Genomic DNA, 24,160 nt, shown 5'->3' with positions numbered 1-24,160 from the left:
TGAAAATTGTAGTGTGTTGGATCGAAAATGTCGAGTATGGTAAACTTTCGAGGATTAACTTATAAATAACATAACTAAAAGAAGTTTTTGAGAGTTAGAATATGAAAATTGTAATTTAGGATTATAAAAAAAAAATACTTAGGTTCCTTGCTTAACTGAACTTTTAAAGGACAGCGTAAAACTAAATCAAGAAACAGGGCTGGCCATACATGAAACTGATGTGATATTTCTGACTGTGTACGTGTAGCAGTCATCGTGTTCACACTATTTGCAAGCTCTGAATAGCTCATATCAAGAACTAGCTATTATATTTGCTGGTCGTTTAGGAATTAATATACACGTCTTGTGATATATTCTTGCTTTTGGGATGGGGTGGAGTGGGTTACTAGTGTTCTATAGAATAATGATTAATTATTTTAATTTATTTTTAATTCTTAAGACAACTCTACTCGAAAAAAATAATGTGAAACAACATCAACCAAATCCATGTTTGTAACTTAATAAATTGCAAAAAGCTAAAAAAAAGTGTAAAAAAAGTTTGTTATTGTACATACAATAGTAAATACTTTTTTTTTTAAATTTAATGTTTAGGATTTAGTATATGTTGTTTCACACTTTTTTTTCAAGTAAAAAAAACATAGTAGAGTTGTTTTATGAATTAAAAATCCAAAATAAATATCAATTTGTCATCCACGAGAAGCACCTGACTTGCATGCAAGAATATGATAACACTATCATGTAATTGTTAAAGTAATTTACTAGAAAGTGTAATAAATTTAAAAACAGGTATATATAATATCATACATGGCGCCACGATTAACACTGCCTAAAACCTTGCTTTGTCAATGTAATAGTTTCCAATTTCTAGGAAATATAATAACAGTAATAATAGTAGACATTTGTAAAGCGCATTCCACAATAGATGTCATAATTATAACTCTGTACAATTACTAGTATTACCCCTGGCACAGTCCTGTATTGGCGCAACGGCCTGACATGATCACCGTCGAATCCCTGGGGAGCATACAGTCCATGGTTGATGGCAAGGACGTTTGTCGGAATTCAGAGTATTTTATACCTGTTGATGTAAAAGTATGAAAGGAGAATAAAGAACGATTAAATGATGTGCAGGATGTTACAATTGCAACAATGTAACAATCTTTTCCCTGTTTGTATACAAATGTACCTCATTACCATACGGGAACATGGCAACGCTACCTGGAAATATTTACATTCGATGTCACGCTGTATTTTTGCCTGCTACAGTGGTAAGCTTATATTGCGTATACTCATGTCATATATATACATTCGAAAATGTAAAATTGGTTCATTTTGTAATGAAAATGTATAATCATAGAGTCACCTTAATTTTTTTTTAACTTTAGCATTGCCTCGAGTTCTTAAAACGAGTTACCACCCCAACCCAAAATGTAGTACACGTATATACATGTACACAAATGAAACTGGATGGTCTCAACAAAACGCAACTCAAAGGGTTTTTAAAAAATCAAACTAGCTTTATGTTCGCCCTAGCCTGTACATGAGGTCAGGATACAGATGTATTGTATTTATTCTATATAATTATCCAATAAAAATGAACACAAGATAGCTATTGCAAGGATATCTTTAAAAAATTGACACTGTCCACAAAAGTTTTGATGTTCTATATATTTGCAACTTTGACACACTGGCATGGCGTTGTTACTGTACAGTATCAAGGCGTGCAAGGCGTGGCAGTAAATCATTCAGTGTCCGACAAGGCTTGATGAAATACAAACGTGTACTCACGTGATAGAACAAACATGTAAGTTTACATAAACTTTAATACTATGATCCGCTGAGAATAATTACTCGCCGATGTCTTGAGTTCATCGAACCAAACATAGACTGACCTTCGCACAGTTTTATTAATTGTCATCATCATCACTAACACATATCATAGTTGAGTTACGTGGGCATAATTTCTTAGTTGTCAGGGCGACCAAAAGACGAAATCATATGCGATATTGGAGAGAGGTCTCCAATGTCTATATGGTGTAAAGTACAAATTAAAATGTGTTAAAATAGCTTTGTGAAAATTAATAACCATGTCCACAAAGACTAATTACACGCATGCAATATCAGTCATCGGTCCATGAAATTGCCATATCATGTCCCCCCCCCCACACACACATACATACACACACACACACACACACACACACACACACACACACACATACATACATACATACATACATACATACATACATACATACATACATACATACATACATACATACATACATACATACATACATACATACATACATACATACATACATACATACATACATACATACATACATACATACATACATACATACATACATACATACATACATACATACAACTTTTACCAGTTCTGCATGCATGCTTGTCATTTTTTTTCATGGTGGTCATAGTTTGGAGGTATAGGTCTATTTGCATCATATTGATGAATTTTATTCGAACACGTAATACTTCCCAGCGGAATTACTTTAAGGTCATAGAGCTAAAATGGAAAATTAATTAAAATAAAATGAATTAAGTTTATACAAAAAGTTTAAATTTTAAAAAAAATGTGGATGTATTGCACGCCAACACTTAAAGTTGCCAATACACATCTTGTCTCCTGTAGAATTGTCTGCTGATGGTGAAACAAGACGAAAATATATTTGTATTTGCGGATAAAAATATCGTGCCGAATGATACGAAATGTCATCTCTATTATTATGTGAGATTCTAAGCGGATGACATCGATGTCAGGGTGAAAGGTCATATTTGCTTCTGTAGCTCGTGTTACCTGTACATTCTGCAGTTGATTGACAACACTTCATACGATGCTGGGTGTTATTCATATCATAATTTGATTTCGCTTCTTTATGCACTCATTTTACGGAATATGTGTATATGAGCGTACGTCATGTAAATTAGACATGGTTGCCACACTTTGCCTGGACAGCCCGAGACAGTAGTCATACTAGTATAGATGTCGATAGTGGCCATAGATAGGCGTAATTTTCGATTACAATTATACTAGAACTCATGTGCCTTGTCATCTCTCTCTCTCTCTCTCTCTCTCTCTCTCTCTCTCTCTCTCTCTCTCTCTCTCTCTCTCTCTCTCTCTCTCTCTCTCTCTCTCTCTCTCTCTCTCTCTCTCTCTCTCTTCTCTCTCTTCTCTCTCTCTCTCTCTTTTATTTTTTTTATTTTTCTTTTGCTGTTACTCATATCATCATTTGGTATTTTTTACCTTGTGATACTATACTTATAGTTAGAATGTTGAAGTCAAGTATTTTAAGATTTTTAAATGAATTGGTAACATTTTGTAAAAAAAATGACATTCTGTGCCTACCAATGGATCGCATTTAAAAACAACAACTGTATACAGGCAAAGTTTAGTACACGTTTTGGCCATCACTTTTTGAACAAGTGCACTATTTTGTCGACGTTTCAACGCCATGGAGTCGGTGGATCCCATCACCCGTCTCTCAGAGATAAGCTTATTTGGAGATAACCCGACAAAATATGTCATAAATATTCAACCCTGGAACTTATTATTTGCCTGACTTCAAATTCTATAGGCGCAAAAATGATAACGAACGTTTGGTGGACAGCTTAATTTCTTCTGATAACAATGGTCGATAGCGAATTTTATTATGCGGTGCATTTATATATCAGTAACATCCATTTTAATAATATATCTGTGTAACCTATTCATAATTCCTGGCATTTTGCCAACTTGCTTTCGCGTCATGAAACTGTGTGTTTGTACTACATTGGCACGGTGCCAAACTACTGTCTCGTATGATCATGAACAGCACACTCAGCAACTTTTTTTGTAGGGACTAACTTCCTGTCAACTGCAGTTTACGTGCAAACGGAACTTTCTTATTGATCGTTGTTGATGTAAAACCAAAAGGCATGAAACAAAACACGGTCAACATACATTCGCTACATCCAAATTATGTAATGGTTATTGAAAAAACTAATTGTTGCAATCTTATTATCTAAACCAGGGCAAGAATATGATATTATCGTGAATAATAAAACAGAAACACGTTGGAAAAAAATAAAGTATACTTCGACATCATTGAAAGCAGTCGGCACATTTGAAAATAGGGCGCACGCATACAACCGAAGGACGTAGGATGATTAGTTAAATCAAATTAGGTGCGATGGGAACGGACTTCACGCTATGCCGCGATATTGCTATAGTAAAAGAGTTATGCAGCGCTCGTAATAAAGTGTAGACCCTTTGCCAGCAACAACCAATCAAAATAGGAAGATCCTTGGTAACGTCATTCAGGAGGGTGATTCCTGGTCACTGGGTTTCTATGTATTAGCATAAAAAATGAATATGTATAGATTGGGGACCAATGGAATCGCAACGATCTATCACATGATACTGCATGCAGGAGAAATATTTTGTTCCTCGCATTTGGCGGATGCAGTAAGAAGAGATAGCCTGTATGTGAAATTGCTTGAAAAATACTTTATTTTATGCGTGTCTTATTATCCTACAAGCTTGAGACTTTGCCAAGTGGACATTTACCATAAAGACTACCTCGCTTTTTAGTTTTGTGATAATCATGGCCTCACAACCGCCTCAGAGGCCGAGGAGAAATGCTTCTCCTTCGGCAACAAAGCCTCCGCCGATGAAAGCTACCTTGGTGCCGATTTCGCTACGACAAGGCAGTCCAACGCGGAGTAACGGTCGTCGATCCAGCCCTACCTCATCGCCGACGCCGTTATGGGCCTCGGATACTCATAGGGTGAAACACAGACGTTCACCAGACCTCAGAACATCGCCCGAGAGGCGTAGTCCAACGTCGCCAAGTTTCAACAAAGGTAAGCATCATGCCAATATTGCCATTCTTTGCATTGAATTTCAGTCGCCATTTTGACTGATTTCTATGTTGTAATCCCCAAACTATACCCAATTTTTCTCTCGTTTTCCGAAGAATTTAGAGATTTCCTGAGAGACCCCCATAAAGTTATAGCTTCTTGTGCCATTTGGCACCAAATTCTTTTTAAACTGGTGCCATGTGATAAAAATAATAAAATTTCAATATTTAGTGGAGAAATAAGTACCCGATCGCGGCGATTTCTATAAGAATGAACGATTTGAAGTGAAACATTTCATAATAGTAATTTCAGTTATGTGTAATTTTTTATTCTGTTGAATATATCTGTACAACTGGTTTCGATTTTGAAAAGAAACATATTTTTCTTTCTCTCCATTGAAATTTCTGAGGTGCTTCTAAAAATTTCTACGCTTTGGTCTGTCGTTCGTTCTATTCAACCCGCCCTCATAAGCACTCGTTGTCAAATGGTCCTCCATCAACGTGAAATTATGGGAGGTATCAAATCTGAGTGTGACTTGTTTTATTGAAAGGTTTTCTCTCCTGGAGTGAAATATTGCCTGTTTTTCAACATTAAAACTAATTTTGTTGTGATTTTACGGAATGTCATTTAAAACGATGGTTATTGTGTTGAGGAAAAAGTAGAAAGTGCCATTTGAATTAAAGATGATACAAGCTGTAAAGTAATATACTACAGTAACTTCATTTTGTACATAAACGTTTTTGTTGCATTTCTGATGAAGTTGCATATTTGTTTATCATAATATTGTCATCCATTGATCTGCAGCCATCTGGAAACCAAGATCATAGGCATTAAACCGATATGTATGCTAACTATATAGTCGTCATTTTGTTAGAAAAATACGAAATGACTTGGCTGTAGAAGTTAGAACGCATTGTAGTTTATTGATTTCCCCAGGGTGATTCCTTGCTTATATACTTAAATAATTTCATAACATATGTACAAAAGATTACATGTAGGAATAAGTTGTATGCAATTGTATACTGATTGTTAGTGTCAGCTTGTAAACAATGGAATCAACACTAACCTTTATACTACTATTACTTGGTAAATTATTTTAAGTTCGGAACTAATACAAAAAAAAACCCCACTATCATTTGCAGTGACCAAAGTGAGGTATGCAAATGCAACACAAGTAAATGAAATTGGGTCCTTGTGAGACTCCCCTAATATTATGTAAGGTAGAATGGCACAGAGACTCACTTTTTCACTATCTATCTCTTATCAAACAAAATGTAGCATTTGTAGCACAGCACAAGAAGTCTTGTCTGGCAGTAAGGCAGTCAATCTGTTACACAGTTTGTTTAATTTTATCCTGCATCAGATAACATGTAACAGACTTTACTGTAATGACATGTTGGTGGTATTGGTTGAGAATTGGTGTTGAGATGTAGTCTCCCTAGAGACTCTTGTCCCAAGGTTCTTGGTGTCCCAGGGACCCATTTAATCCAGGGGCAAATCTGATTTTTTAAGGAGTAGGAATGTGAAAGGTTTTAAAATCATCTTTCTTCATTAGGCCTAATAAAAAAATTGTGTGGTTCCTATTACACTCAATTGTAGAATAGGTGGGGTAGGTAGATTTTTTATTTTATTATATTTTTTTTCATGTGTGTCTAGTTTAGGTTTTTCATTGTTTTCAAAATGGTCTCTGTGTTGTTTATTTCTTCCTATCAGATGTACAGCCATTACAGATTGGAAGAACATTTTTATATTTTAAAGTTGATTTTTGCGATTTTATTATTTTTTTCTCGAAAAAGTTTAGGGTCGGCAGTGAAAAGCTAGGTGGGGTCGGGTAACCGGAACCAAACAATTATCTTTTTTAGGCCTTAGCATGAATTATTTCTGTGACTGTTATGTTATGCAAAATAATGGTATGAAAGATTATGAAATTGTACACAAATAATGTAGTTAAACAATACAGTGTTTATTAATGGTGCAGATGTAAAAATGTCTTTTATATTTCAAGCTGTTCATTTATCAAATTGCAAAAATCCAAATATAATTTATAGAACTTCGAGAACTTCCGATGATGCAGCATATGGCAGTTTTAATTTTTACCATATAATATGTTTCTTTATCATACCTGCAAAGTTGTTGAAATGTTGAAGCAATGAACGCCTGTCACCATTCAAAATGAAATCCATTTATTTTGTGACTGATACCATAAGTGTAACTGTGTTCCACATTTGAATGAAACAATCATCACACAGCTTTAAATACTAAATAGAACTCTTTTGTGTTTACAGTATCAAGACACAGACAATAGACATAGTAGTATTACCTAACACAATAACCTCTTTTCAAATTATGAAAATCGTGCAAGTTCTCCTAAGTTAGGAGTACCTATGCAAAAATAATGCCTGGTGACATTGGAACAGTGAAATACTTGAGTAAAGAAAATGGTTAAGGTACACCCTGGATCATTTATAAGATTTGATGATTCCAAAGACTTCAGTTTGCAAACTTCATGCATGTTCGGCTTTTACGCTACAGTTATATAACAGTGCCTTTCTGTTGTATTACTGTTGTAACTCTGTTGAGTGTGGGATTATAAGTAATAGTAAGATTATGTGGAATAGATAAACTACATAAGAAGTTTTTGTCATTGGCATGTTGCTGCACAAATGACCTTGGTTATCATGAGTTGTATTCCTGCTAGTGACTTTCAAAGTGGTGTCTACCCATGTAGCTCAGTTGCTGTCATCACCGTACTTTGACATAAAACTGGTCTTGAGCTGGTTGGAATCGGGGTCTCGTTGTTGTTTTCATTTCACATGACATTCTGATGATACATGTACCTTCCTATCAAATGGATGTTGAAAAATGAATATCTCGATCATTATGAATATGATTATCTGAAGATTGTTGATTACTTTTTGCTATAAATCCTGAAATGTTAGTTACATTGTTTGGTACTCAAGAAATTTGTGAGTTTGCATCAGAAAAAACAGTGGGACGAGGTAGATAAAGGAATGCTGTACATGAAATGTTCCAACAAATCATTTTAAATAGGATTGGTCTGAATGACATTGAAGGGCTTCATGGCAAGCACATGTTTGGCTGACGTGTAATTATTTGAAAATGTCCATGATTGCCTAACATCAAGTCACAATCATCTGGCTGGATGATTTACCCTACTGAATCTGGTTTCTTTATTATGAATACACCTAACATCCCCAACTCAGTTGTGATGAAATATATCACCAAGTAATATTTTTACCTCACACATTACAGTACATGTAGGCTGCCAGTCAGTGTATTGCTAGTTTGGATAAGAGTAACTTTTGTATAGCTTTCTTCTCAACTGCTTTTCTCTGTCTCTTTTGATAGTCTTTGCCATCGTTTTTATTTTACCACACATAATAGCTTTTAGTAGGCCACAACCCTGGTTAGGAATTAGTGCTGACAAATTAAAATATTTGAATACACCAACTTAGCTGAGAACAAGTCACAGAAACATGTAAATTTCCTGTTGGCCATATGTTGCAAACCTTTCACACAGAAACATCCACATGTTACATGTACATGCTCCTTCAACCAAAACATGAATGACTATTTAAAGCCTTTCATTGCAGACAAGTCTGATTTGCAGGGTATGATGAACCAAGTCAGTTAATCATTCTGTATTAGTGAGGTTTTTAGAAAAGAAAAAATAAGCAAGACCTACATGTATACATGCATGCGTTTGTGAATTCCAAAATGATTTGGAATCGGAATTGAAATTATTATGTTTCTTGAAGTACTAGCATCGTGTGATTTCCTAAATTTTAGGTGTGGTTCTTTGAGAAATATATTTGAAATTGTAAAAACTGGTGGTATGATTTACAGCAGTATATTGTACTCTAGTCTTATTTTCAGACCGTTCTGAAAGTTTGCTCACATGTTACAACATCATAACTAAACAATGGAGAAAGAAGACACCACTGTGTGGTTGGGTTTTTGCAATGAAGATTATGTGTCTGTTTCTCTGCTGAGTGTGAATTCAGTATGTTGTAGCTTACATGTATGGCTTACATGGATGTTGTTGCTGTTAATGTGTTTGCCACCATGCATTTTGTTTGGACAGTGTACACCATTCTGAAAGCCTGTGAAACTGGCACAGCGTGACAAAATTTTGAATAATGTTGAATAACCCAACCCCCAAACCCCCCCTCTCCATGGCATGATCCCATACTTTTGACTGTGTTACTGTAGCATTATGTAACATTTGTAGTGATTCAGGATGTAACCAAGTTGGTAACAGCATTACAACATTTGGCATATTTATACTAACATACATTTTCCACTCATAATGATGTGTTTGTTAGTGGTATTCTTTCTCTTTCAAGGAGTGATATAAAACTGTTCGATCTTGCTGATCAAGATCATGTCACTAGAATAGTAAATAACCCAATAGGTGTGTAAAATGTGCTCAGATCAGTTTTCAAAATGGTAACCACATTTTGTCATGCTAGGTAATGCTCATGAGTGTGTTAAATGTGTAACTCCTCCCTTTCCCCATTTCTTTGTAGGAGTTTCAGTCATGTAGAAGCATGTGGGTATATTTTCATCCTGTACTTATCAAGGATGTGTGTAAGAATTACAACAATCAATTACCACTTTGGTAACCACAATGTGGCCGGCAACCTAATGCATTGTTGAAATTGGACTCCACAACTCTTTGTAGATATTGATTTTGCGGTTTTTAGGCCTTGTCTAATAGTAAAATACGTGCAGGTTCACACCCCATCAGCCATTTTGTTTTACCCAAGTTTTCCAGGGGCATGAGGTGGTAGCTATGATAACAAATATACTTTATGCTTGTCCAGTGTGGATGTATTTTCTTTGTCAACTTATAGAAATCAAGGTAGGGCACTTTGAAAGGCCTGAGTAAATTCAATGGTTTTGTATGTGTTGGTTACTCTGCAGACACTGGGAAAATGTGAATGAAATAAAAAGAAGTTGCAACCACAGCCCAGCATTGTTCTGTGTTTTTGCATAAACCAGTTGATAACTGATAGTTATGTTGTAGGTATTGTATGTATACCAATTTTAGTCTTATTTCCATTCAAATCAGTCACATTTTTCATCAGCAATTAGTTATGATGTACAAGAAAATTATCCCTCTTCCCTCAAAATCACCAGATTTGTATAACAAATGATTCAAGACAAAGGTGGAGGAATTATAGAGGTGTGTGCCACCAAATTGTTACATGGTATAAGTCAGATACAAGTATGTAGATAACCATCCAGTGCCCAGGATATTACCTGGTATATTAATGGGAAATTATAAACAGAAGGTCTTGTAAATTTGTAAAATTAAAATCTCAGTATCAGTTCGTGTATATAATATAAAGTGGTTGTCTTTCTGTTGGTTTTAATAGCCTAAAAATATATCTTCATTCAAACTGTTACAGTACCATTGTTATAGCATAAATAAACACGAAAATTTTCAGCCAAGTAATATTATCATGTCGTGGGCTGTAAAAGTGTATGCTATTTATTGAATATTTCAGAATTGACAAATGTAATGATATAAATTACCTGCAAATGAGTTTTGTTTGTGTGCATGGAGTTTATTTGTCCTAGTTTCTTGCTTTCAAATGAACTTACATGTATATAAGATGAAATGATGATCATGCAATAATAGGCAGTTTATCTACTTTGTGAAAAGGTTACAGTCATTATTTTATAAGCTTTGAAAATGGTATCTCAACGCGATGAAGTCATAGTTCATTTTATGTCGCCATATTGAGTTGTTTCACAATGGGTAGTGGTAGTATATACAAATTTTATGTACATGTACCTGTGGGTCATAAGTATAACTTCTCTGTATTAGTCAGTGTTTGCAGCTGATGGAAATTTGTGGAGGAGATATATCAAAATTGGTTATCCTATCATTTGAAGTTTGTCTGACTTATTCCTCTGTTATTTTGCCGTGCACAGCTGATCAATCTATATGATCAGACAGGTCTCATAGCAATATGACTTACAGTGGCTAATGGCTATTTGCACCTTGTTGGAATCCAGTTTGACTAAATTTGTAAAAACAACAACAAAAATACTGAAATATTTGTAGAGTATGATGAGTTATGATAGAATTTTGCTCTAGTAGATGCAGCAAATCCAGATATTGTTCTTCTTGATCAAAATATTCCTGTTGACCTTTGCCTTGATCTGAAAGGTCATACAAATGTGTACATGTACATGCAAAGTCAATACATCATGATATAATTATAGAGAAGTGTAATAATTTATGTTTTTTTTGTTAGAAATATATGTCCTGTGTTTTCAGGCAGACACTTCTTGAAAAAACGTTAATAATTGAAAACGCTAAATCATGTAGTCAATTTTTAGGAGCTACTTATTGATTACATTACATAGAGATGTTTTCAAAATGTCAAATACTTATTTCAAACCTGTGTTTGTGTTTGTGTTTGTGTTTTTGTTTGTGATTGTGTTTGTGTTTGTGTTTGTGTTTGTGTTTGTGTTTGTGAGGCTACTACTGGTCACAGTGTTCTTGTGACTTCACTTACTTCACCAACAAAACTTGTTGAAATGTTCACTTTTGTCAAGAAACCATGATTTTATTCTCAAGTGAGGCTATATTACATTTTGAGCTTGAGTAGCATCCCATGTGAGGGTGGTTGATAAAAAAAATCATATTTTGTTTATAGTAGGAACTTTGGAAGGAAGGGAGGGGAATTTGTACCCTGCACAACTTGTTCAAATAAATCAATGTATTGTCAATATTATTCTCAGGACTTTAAATTTGCATACTCATCATTCAGTTTTACTCCTGTTTTTCTGTCTGTAATATAATAATAATAATATTTTTATAATAATATTTATTTGCTATTGTGACATGACAGGATGGACAGAAACACCATGATTACTTTCCAAATAAACACTTTCTGGGGATTATTTCTAGTAATCATTGTTATTTGATCAAACACACTGTTTTTTGGATGAGTGTAACATCATTGAGGATGAGTTTTTCTCCCTTATCCCTCTGCGCCAACGGATACATGTGGGCGAGGAAGGATATACATGTAGCTTCGAAAAAAAAACTCTCGTCCGAACTGATGTCAAACAAATCAGAAATATCAGGAGATTATTTTGTTATCATATACACAGACAATAATTGCCTTCATTTTGATGATAATCTTCATTTTTGTGCTAAAATTGAAATTATTTTGTTTTGATCATACACTTATTTCATAATAAAGTGAAGGGGCTCCAGCTGACGGCAGTGATATCAGTGGATCATACCACTGCATTCTGAGATGTACTACAATTTAATTTGCTCGCTGTGCCAGCAAAATCTATAATGGTTATGTTCAATATGCAGTCAGTTATCCATCGTTGCCCAGGTACACATTGCTGCTGCTGTGCGAGCTACAGTCATGGCTGCTTGATGCTGGCAACAGTGTGTTCGAATTATAATGTAAGGATGAAAGTGTTGTTGTTGACACGGATGATGGTTGCATAGAAAGCAATGTGACAGTACAAGCTGTGCTTGTTTACTGTTTACTTTGACTGACAAGGATGTCCGATATTCATAACCCATGGATAGGAAAGGAAACCATGTTGTGAAAACCAAAAAAAATGTGATATTTTGAATCCCAATTTTAATTTACATATTAACATCATCGCCATGCATGTAGTTCATGCTTGGCTGGTACAGTATGACAAACTGAAAGTACAAATGTAGTTCTGACGTAAGTTACTAGTACTAATACGTCTGACATCAGTGTAGTATTGTGAAAATATATCAATTTTATTTTACTTTACTTTGACGTCTCACTGGGAATATTAGGGTGTATGTGATGATTAATATTACACCTAATGTAATAAAAATATCACCTTCATTTGCGTATCTAGGTTAGAAAGGTTGGAAAGGTGCAGTTTGGTTCCTTTGAAGAATTTATGTTCTCAAATGCACCTTTGCCACTTGTATAGGAATTCCTTTGTGACAGTGTTTGTGAACTATTACACTTGCAACTGGTGGAATTGATCACTCAAGCCTGATTATACAAATATTCCAGATGTTTGGTTTATAATTAATTGTATTGATAATGTTATACCAAATCGTTTGGTGTACTTGGTCTACTCTGTCATGGTATGGACATTCCTAATCCTCATTTCATACCCTAGATTTTCAGTTTCCTATTTGTAATATAGTAAGGAAATGTGGACCCTTGCACATACTGGTAGTATATTTGAAGTGGTGCATGACCTCTTGGGGTGTTGATCTTATCAGACTGATGAAAGTCTCAGATGTTCTTGTTTAATATGGTAATTAAGCCTAAATTTGCATATAGTATGTTTTAGATAGTGGATGACCTCTACATTGACAGAGACCCCAGGTGGTCTTGTGTGTGGCATGTTAATGAAGCCTAAATCTCTGACTGAGAACAGCATCATACATGACCAACCAAATACATAATTTATACTTGTACATGACTGTGTGCTCAAGTTGGAGTTGCCTTTGACTGGCAGATAGGTATTTCCTGGAAAAGTCCCTCTGAAGTTCTGGTAGAAAATATTGAATGAATGACTGTCATTGTGATGCCCATATACAGGAAACTTCTCCTGTGTCATGGTATAATGCAATGCTTTGATGTAAATAGGAATCCGTGTTGTTCAGCTCAAGTTCCTCGTATAGTTGTCTTTTTCTACAGATTTGGTATCGGCATTCTAAGTTGTGTTGAAACTTGCAAGAAAAGATTCCTGTTCAGTTGACAAATATGTCAGATGTTGGCCTTCATCTTATATTTTAGTTAATACAAAATGTGACTGGACTGACATGGCTTGGTCAGTCTAGTCTAGAGGCTATCTATGGCTTTGAATCTCGTTTCCTGTCTAGCTGAATGAGATGCTGGGATGAAATTTCAAATTCAAATGAGCCATCCACACACTCATTAACACCAATCATGTCTTTGTCAATCAATCACAGAATTCAGCCCAATAGTAAGTTGGTGTTTATTTGGGACATTTGGGACAGTTACATGTAGATTATGTCAAAATATGGTACATGTACATTTGTCTGATCAGGGGACAACCTATACATTGTTTACATAATTTTACTGTTGGGGTTCACTCATTTGCTTGAACAACTTTTGGTTCAGGGTTTCTGATTGAGGGGAAGAGAGATCTTGAGATTAAGAGAGATCGTTAGATTTGATGCTACAAATAGCCTCCAGACTGTGGTCAGATAAATGTAGCAGTGCATATTTGTACATGTAATGATGTGGTTACACATGTGACAGCAACGAGGGAGAGAATAGCAACTCATCAAATATGACAGAGTGCTTCTGAAACCTTCACCTGTCTTGTGCAAATTCATAATCGCATAGCTGTACATGTCACCTCAGTGACCTGGCTTATTCCAGAAAATCAGATTTCCTGCAAGTAGCAACAGCCGCCACATACTATGTTTTCCCCTATAATTTGCATCGTCGTAATCCACAGCCTCTTTTACGGCAGCGTCCAAAACACATCGCAGATTTTCACAGTGTCATGGACGAAATGCTCTGGTTTGTGAGAATGTATGATTTGTTGCTTGTTGAACTATTCTGGTTGCTGTACTGTAGTATTATTGCTTTGAAATTTCCAAACATTACTCTTTCACGTAATCAAAGTAAATTTTGCACCAATATATATGGGTTCACCGTACTGCACACTTTGAGCTGCTGTAGAGTCTCTTTTTGTCTTTCTTAGACTTAAAATTCAATTGTGAACAGTTTAATAGCAAGTCAGCCCTGTGTCTGGTGGGTGAGGTTAGTGTTGGTGTGTGAGAGGGTGGTTGAAGTCGGGACTGAGTTTTACTCTGATTTTAATTTGTGATTGTGGACACATTGAAGTTGACTCTGGTCGCAATTGATGATGCAATTCTAAGCGATTGCATGTCCATGTCAGTCGGGTTGAAGATCTGTACCATGTTTGATATTTCCAATCTGAAAGCTGCTCAAACAAGGTATTCCCACTGACCATCACCATTGAGTCAGAGTTTCTCTTGTCCTTCAGCATGAACAGACTGGACGTTGAGAAACTCAAATCGTTTAACTAATTGAATTTGATTATTGACCACACCTTTGAAAAAACTGAATCCATTTAGTTTACCGCAGGGAGGTGATGACCCCAACATAGATAGAGTGGACAGGTGATTCAACTGACATTCGTTGCTGGTTTATAACCACCCCATAGTACAATGTTTTACATGCAATGAATTGCTTCATGTGCTGCATGTGTTCTTGGATATGTGGAAATTCAAGTTTTATAAAACCAACAGTCTGTTTTGCAATATCAAATGCAGGTTATTTCTAAAAGATAATATCTATGGTATTGTCTACTTATCAAAAAACATGTTTGACTAACTCCTATGCCAAACTAACAAATCCACAAGAAAACAGATACCTGTACATTGTATATGTACCAAGAATCTGCAGTCTATCTCTCTTCTCTTTTTTTTTATTAACGATATAGTTGTTAACATGTAGTAAATAAAGATTTAAGATACAGGACATTTATCATAGTAATCTGAAGACAGAAATGAAAACCATTTAAGCCGAAAGACATAAAGCTGCCATGCCTAGCCATTACAGGATTATAAGGCCTGCAGCAACGCCAGAGCAGAAAAAAAATGGTGAAGAAAAGAATACAGACTTCATTCTATGTACAACACCACTTTCACACTTGAAGTACATTAGCTAACACACAATACTTTTATCATGGTATTGCTATAATTACTTTTTGTTGGTTTCTCCAGCCTGTGTTTGTGTTTGGGGTGTATATTCTGGAGAATGTTTGTCCTGGTAAGTAAAGGTTTGTGTAAAATTTATCAGGGGTCAGAATGAGTTAGTGGCTCTCATAGAAAACAGCTGTCATTGATGGGTATTTACTACAAATTCCAACGGTGTACAGCATTATTTATTTGTTTTTACCATTTATTACCAAAAAGATAAATTATTTCACAAGTTGGCATGATTCCAAGAAGTTGAACACAACACTGTAATGAATGGTGAAACCTTGAACTGACTATGATAAGCTGGCATATTACCAAAACATTCTAACCTGTCTTCTGTATTTCATCTGCTAAATGATCATCTCATTGTGGACAGCATATTCTCAATTTTTCAATTTTTTAACTATTCTTGGTGGGTTTTTTTTCAGACATGCTAATTTGATGATAGGATCAGTAAAGGATTAGTAGTTCTGTGTTATATAATGTTAGGAATGTAACAATAAAATAGAAAGCAAACAGGAACATAGTAACAATTCTAATGGTATAAAGTATGCTATGGAATTGGCAGAATGCCAATATCAAGAGTGATGTGTGATAATATTCTCAGTGGCAAGTAAAACTGAAAGACCTGACCTCAATTGTTTGCCACAACCTTATACTCATTATGTACCTGTGTAACAAGAAGAAGTGATAGTTTTTCATACCAGTCTACAAAACTGTGTGGACATGTTGTTAAATTTGAGATGGTAATATTATCAGAGCTGCACGGGGTCCTAGTTAAGCAGGTCTTGTAATTGTGAAAAACAACCAATCTGTCAGTATGTATAACTGGCTTAATGATCTGTGTATTAATATTCTGAAAATAGGAGAATGCTGTTTCATTTAATGTATTCTTCAAGTTGTGTTTACATGGATCAGATGAATGTAGAAGTGAAAGATGAAATAAATTAATGGTGTGTAGCCCTCTAAAGGCTTTTGTTATTAACTCCATATAAATTGTATATCTTCACTCCATGTGTGAAGGAAAAAATAGCCTAATATGAAAAGCAGCTGTTTGTTCTCAAATAACAACAAAACATGATTTGATACCTATTAATTATTACACGTTGCAAGATCTGAACTGAAGCAACCAAATTACTGGCCATGGCTGCACAGCTCCTTTGAGCTTTTCAAAATACAAAGTATGACCCTGCCAATCACTGCTCAGAGTATATGAAATGTATCATACAAATTATGTTTTGGAAATTGACATTTAGATATTATACCCCAATATTTTTTCTTCACTCAGTCAAGGAAAATACGAGTGACCAATAGGGGCTTTGTCACTACGAGTCACGACAACCCCTAGGTGAGAAGTATTTTCCAGCTGAATGAAGAAAAACAGTGAGGAATAATATAATTATACCATCACCAGTAATATAAAAAAAATTGGGCAAAGGAATGTCCATTTTTAAAATTTTGATTCATTTCGAATACGTAGATATGCGTTGTCGTCATAACATAAATGCGCTGTGTATATTCCATATTTTTTGTTGAACCTGGTTCATGCATGTTAACTTATAGTTACACATATCCTAGGGGTGAAAGTCTATTTAAAATGAGACTGATGTGGAATGGTCTTTCCTGTACATATTTACTGGCCAAAACGAGTAGGATAAACATTTGGTGGGGAAGGGGGTACTTCGTACTACACAGACATCATGTAGAATATATTTTGCGATCAATTATAATGTAATGTTCTAAAAAATTTAAAAGTAAAAATTTATAACCATTATGATTCTCTCTTGTAAGGTACAAGTCCCTCATCAAGTCAAGTCCATTTAAAAGATAATAGCTGTGGGAGGATTATGGACTTTTAAATTTCCATCCAGATGTACATGTATAGATAAAGTACCTTGCAAATAAAGCGTAGAATAGATAAGATGTGTAAATTAGATATATTTGGTGTGACAAACTTCAAAGTCTGACTAAGTCTACCCACCACTCCCCAAATCCTATCCTTTCTTCATATACAACAGTACAACTAAGGATCAGTGCGCAGAAATGGTGCGTATAGAAAACATACAAACCCCTTTCACAGTGGATTGTTCATCTAAACTTATATTGGAACCATTGACATGTGTAACCCTCATGTTAAAAACACTCTGTCAGGCAGAAAATTAGTAAGTCATTCAATATACCCATATTACATACAGTATATGAATGCATCCATGTAACGCTTTCAAAACTAAAGCTCAATGTTAAGTAGCTGCATTGTATTCAATACAAAACTTGCAAATCAACTCAAAGATAAACATGTCATGGTGATCTCATTTCACTGTTTACACACAACAAAACTCTAATGCAGCCAATTTTCTCTTCTTTTTTTCTGTACGGATGATTTCATTAGAATACATTTGTATTGCTATCATCTTGCTATTTGTTAATATAATCAATATATATTTGTTACTAAACAGGCCATTCTTTAATGTGACATGGATAGTGAAGCCAATAGTGAAATATAATACGTAAAGTCCAATTTTAGCATGATGATGGGATCCAGTATCAGGTGAAACAATATGTACTAGTTGGCAGCTTTCCATCTGTACATATTTGTGTTTGTCTGACCCTGTGTCCAGAAAGCTTTTGTCAACGTGTTACAAATACATGTCATGTCATGTTAAAGATGTGCTGGTCCTAGAAGTACTGCAACGCTTTTCATTCTTCCATCTGAAGGAAGAAGCGTCTTTCAAAAAATATAATTAAAACATTGATATTGGTAGTAGATGGGGTTGTTCCAACCAAGATTAACTAGTCAACAACAGTAACCATGTTTGTAGAAAAACTTGTACATACAGATCTTGAAAGAAACATTTAACTTAGGAAGACACAGAGACCATAGAATTGTATAATTTTGCATTTACTTCTTATTATAACCTAAACGTAAGAACATGTTATGAATTATTGTATATTAAAGTCACAGTGTACAGACATAGTCAACCTGTACACATGGTTATGATATGCACAACACTGCATAGATTATGATCTGGTCAGTGGTCATACATAAAGATCCTGTCCATGTATCATATGCAGTTTATTAATTGCCAGGTTGTTGCCATAGCAGCCCATTGAATAATGGAAATCTGCCATTCCTCTGTCACTTAATTACAAAAATGTTATAATTAGTGTATACTGGGTGTGTGTGTTGTTTGTATTGTAATATATTGGTATCAGTCTGTGTTCATTGTGTCTGTAATCTGTTTTAACAAAATATCACAGGGTATTAGTTGTCTATAAATTGCCATGAAACATGATGAAGATTGTTCAACATCAGCATAAATAAGCATAATTGGTTTTGATTCAAATCTGGCACAAAGGTGAGCTACTACAGTGGGTATGTGTATGCATATTAATTTGTTTCCAAACTGACTATATTTGTTGAAAAAAATACTCAATTTGTACATAGCTCTGACAAGAAAGACAACATTGAGACACAGGTCATGTGTCTGGTCTTTCTGATGGTGATAATTTTATTATTTCACTTTGACCTTCAAGGTCAAATGTCCAAAGTAGCCATGTATATTTTGCATATCGCAAATGATATCAGTGTTCTCCACGAATTGTGCTCATAGCAGGACAGCTCATTTGCATAATGTAATATGATTTGCATAACAATAACAATTAGTTTTATCAATAAAGTTAGACAAATTTCAAATTATATCAAACAGTAATGATTATTTTTCTCAGGGAAGCTACAATTATTTCAAACTAAATGTCCAGAGACGAGTAGACTTAAAAAAAAAACATCAAAAAGTTTGCATATGTCTATATGGTGTCGCATCTGGCCGAAATCTTGTGATACGTGAGGCTTACTATACTTTACACTTGAGGACTTCAAAAACTTGCAAGAGTTTGTGACGTCATTATCTGCCGTGTTGGAATTTTGTATACAGTCGCCCTGGTCGAATTTTGCGATATACAATGGCCAACTATTAACTAAAAGTGTTTTTAGAGTAAATTAGAACATAAAGCTAATGACACAGCATCACCACTTTATCAAAAGGTATATGACTGTGTTATACTTTTTTTTTTACAACATTGAATAAGTCAAAAGTCTACAGCATCACTTTTGCCATGTAATTCATGACAGTGGAGGGGAAACACGTTATCGCATGGTACAACGGAACGGTGTCACTTTACTTCGGAAATGATGTGATCGATCATTTGTTTTTGGGGCGTTTGTTTTCTAAGAGGGTTTAACACATGATAAATAATGATAGCAAGGACGTGCTCAAAGGATGCAAATGTTCATAGAACAATACGGGAAGTGGGAGACTATGACAACAGGGCACATGACTGATATACCAAGGCGCAAAACATTTAAAGCTGGGTGCTGGCCTTCAATACCAGGGTGCTGCACCCTGCTAAAACCCCTCGTGGAGAACACTGGATATTGGAGCATCATTGATTTCTTTCGAAGTATGTAGAAAGATAATGATAGATAGTATGTCAATTTTTTCAACATCAGATTTGACCTACAATGGCAGGCTTGTTTGTCATAAAGATCCTGTGAGTATACAAATACAAGAACTGCAATACATCATACATGTACGTGTAGGCACAATTCAAATGTCTAGACTTTATATTGTTAGGTATGATCTTCCTGTTGGGAAAATGCCAATTTGGCTTTTGCTGTACTTCTAGAGTCAAGGATCAAAATCTAACCAGTTCATGTGTTTTGCAGAGGGTATATATTATGTATGTATGACACTGAGTCAGGCTTTGATCTAGTGCAGCTCAAGAATCATTTTCCAACTGCTAGAACTAGGCTAGCATATCAGACTAGCTCGGGATAACATTTGCTTGAATTAACACTTCATCAGTATGTGTTAGCAAGTGGACAGGTTAATGCTTGCACATCAGCCCTATATGCTACATGTGTAATACCAGAAAAGCCAAGTTTTAAAACCAGACTGACACTGCATGGGCTAAAGAGGATCAGAAAGAAATCCTTGAGGTACATGCATATATATGTGCTGCCATGTTCATTTGCAATGGTTTTTGCCCAAGATTTCACACCTCCTACGGTGTTTTAAAAAAGTGTTGCCATTTCGTGTACATGCAAAATATGTAACAGAAGCTGTGTAACATAGAAGTACATACAAGGTCAAAAAATTACATATTCCTTAGTCGTCATTGTGATGTGTATAAGTCTTGTCCCCATTATAAAATCTCATTCGGATCAGAGTTGGTTTATCTGCCCTCTCATCGTAATCCGTATAGAAATTTGAATAATGTAATCCAGATCAAAGGCTATTCAGGGTGGTAATTTCGAATCGAGTCAAAGTATTTGAACCAGCTCGTGATCAGTTACACCCGGTTGGAAAGGAACGTACTACTCAGGTAAATTAGTTTGATCATGAACAAAATAGGGACGACATTATATGCACTTGCGTTGTTGTATCATGAACCCAAGGTCAATTTTTGCCACCATGTCACTGAAACAGGGTTGTCGGTGGCAGAGTGGTTAAACACTTGCCTCTTTACCACTGCAGTCGGGGTTCAAACCCATTCAGGGTTTTATTAAATTTACCACATTTTAAGTAAGAAGAGTGTCGTTCAGTTTGACCTTGCCGAACAATACAGGTATTCCCGGGTACTTCGGTTTCCTCCTACACTAACACTGAAACTTAGGAGCCTATAAATGGGACTAGCTCCCGTTGGTTATCCTGGAAATAAATAAATTTATTGATCTCGCTGTTGACTTGCCTATAACAGCCATTGTAGCCAAAACTACAACAATCATTTGTAAACGGAGGGACCACTCACTCATGTAATGTTCACAAGATCTTACTCCGTTCTCAGGTCAGAATCTGTAGGTCACCTCACAAGAATTAGTCCACGAGCTCTTTCAGCCTCTGTGTGATGAATAGTTTCATCAACGCCATGATTTCCCATGAAGTCCAATTGGAAAGAGTGTCGTCATGGTAATGATCCATAGTGCTTTGTGGCACAGTCATCGCGTAATTTGAATTGAAACGGGGTGTGTGTGGGGACAGGTACACTAATGTAATTCAAATCGAATCCATCTTTCAATTTTTTAGTGGGACAGAAAGTGGCTTCAGTGATCAAATTCTGGATCAGTTTAATCTGACTTTGAATGGAATCAGGTGGGGAATGGACTATAGTCTGAAAATACAGAATGTGTTATGTTATTAGTTTATTGAGTTTATACAAACAGTGGGGTCCATGTTATAACAATAAAATACCATGTGTTTGTTTGATATGCTTTGATGCAATGTACATGTACTGTTGATATATTATATATACTGAGTCTTGAATTGAAAATGTAGTTATATTCTAATGTGTAGTATTGAAATGTTGCTCTGTGATAATTAGATTCATTAGATTTTAGTTTCTTGTACAGTTTAGGCAGGTATTGGTAAATAGTGAAATTAACATCCTGAATCAGTATTTGAATTTGTGTAATTGTGTTGTTTAGGAAATTAACAGAAAGTATTAAAGCACCTGACAACCTGGTTATTTTCTTACTTTGTTAGAGTTATCCATTGTGTACACACACATGTACACCTTGTATAGAGGCATAAAAGTCACAGACCTGGTATTTCGCCCACTTCATCATTACAAATGTATGTGTATACCTGGCATGGGGTGCAATTATTGATGATCCATGAGAACCAGTTGCAGGAATGTTCTCCACACTCATTATTATGCACATAATGGATTTCTTAGTCATTTAGCATATAGGCCTGTTTAGTCTGGATGCCAACGTGGTCTCTAACTAAACCATGTGTGTGGAGGTGTAAATCGTAACAATACCGTATAGGGGGTAGACTAAGGCCTGTTAGTCATGCTTTTGTATCTGCATGGGAACACATTTTGAGGATTTACTATTACTATATAGAATTATGTATGTCCATAAGAGAAGGAATGAAAACGATCTCAACCAAAATCAACTTAAAAGATTTCTTACACCAAATTAACTCATTTTTGCCTTTTTAAATATATGACATACATTGTATATGTGTTTCCACAGTTTGTGTGTACAAATACGTTTATGTATACATACATTTCTCTCCTGTATATTATCTAGCATACAAGATCAACTCTATATTTTTGCAAAGGAAACTTTCTCCATACATATACATACGTACTACTTTTTATGTACCTACCTACCTACCTACCTACATACATACGTAGTGCGTACATACGTACGTACGTACGTACGTACGTACAAACGACATACATACACACACACATACATACATACATACATACATGCATGCATGCGTACATACGTATGTATGTACGTACGTACGTACGTACGTACGTACGTACGTACAAACATACATACATACATACATACATACATACATGTACATATAGAAAGATTATATAGTCTTGACAACCATCAAAGGCATTGAAATTGTCCTACATGCAGTGAAGCAAATAAGTCCAAAGTTGTATTTAATTTTTGAAGTACTGAACATTGCAACCATAGTATGTTTATTGTTATCGATTTCCTTTAGCCCATGAAACTGACAACTCTAAAATGCAAAAGTAAACAGTTTGTAGCCAGTGTATGCTCGACTGCTTTTAATTTGGAGACATTTCAAAGTGTGTTTGAGTGTATTGATGGTCAACTTAAGAAAGTGCTGTGTAAATGTAGGTTTCTAATCGATGGAGTTTTTGACAGCTTCATTTGAAACATTGCAAATAGGTGGAACTTCAGTATGCAGCGTTTTCATTTAGAATTAATTGAACCATTAAATCAATGGAAGAATTATGGTTTTAGAATGTAACAACAAAGACCAACACTGCTAACTGTTACTCTAACTTTAAAGTGATTATTTTTCTATTTTCAGTTGGTTTTGTTTGTCACATGTGGCTAGGACTTCATGGAAAGACAGACATTTAGAGTAGCAATACCGTCCAAATTTGCAAGTACATGTAGACTGTAAATTCCAGGTAGCACAGCTTACTGAGTAGAATAATCAATTGTCAGCAAACTTGTTCAAAATTTATAGTCTGGTGCCAGGGTTTCAGTGGTTGGAAACTCTTGTATTATACCAGTTGAAAGGTAAATGTCCATCAAGTGTCTACCTTCACATACCTTCACAAAGATTGACAATTTAATTATCTTGTATTCAGTGTGAATACTGTGTTAAAACAAATGAAGACATGTAATTAGCACTTTACCTTTGCTGTTTATGGTCATCTTGGGATAGTTAGGTATTTTGGCAATTACAATTCTGGCTACAGACCTCTCTAAGAAACAGTTTACTAATTGACATTTATTGTCCCAAACATAGATTCTTGAAAGATTATATTGTTAGCTCAAATAATTGACAGTGATGGCTACATTTAGGTGCAGTGTTTATGCTTTAGACCATAGACCCTCCTCCACCCACAGGATACACATTTAGACATAGATCTGTATATCTCCTGTTATGCAACAAATTGTAAGACTTGGAATGTTGTACAATTTGTTTACCTAAACAATTGTTCACTTCTTCATGGATAATACCA

General features: G+C 35.2%; 1 protein-coding gene across 2 annotated transcripts in view; it reads left to right on the top strand.

Annotated features, from left to right (window-relative positions):
• The first annotated feature begins 4,469 nt into the window (after positions 1-4,469).
• LOC144433939 (protein FAM117B-like) overlaps positions 4,470-24,160 on the top strand; it is a 60,235-nt gene continuing 40,544 nt past the window's right edge. For both annotated transcript variants that reach the window (XM_078122350.1, XM_078122349.1), the window contains exon 1: positions 4,470-4,869. In XM_078122350.1, the coding sequence (XP_077978476.1) occupies positions 4,611-4,869 (259 nt within the window). In that variant the 5' untranslated portion in view covers positions 4,470-4,610. The remainder of the gene's footprint in view (positions 4,870-24,160) is intronic.

This window comes from Glandiceps talaboti, chromosome 4, assembly GCF_964340395.1.
Source record: "Glandiceps talaboti chromosome 4, keGlaTala1.1, whole genome shotgun sequence".
NCBI lineage: Eukaryota > Metazoa > Hemichordata > Enteropneusta > Spengelidae > Glandiceps > Glandiceps talaboti.
This window is presented reverse-complemented; position numbering and strand designations above follow the sequence as displayed.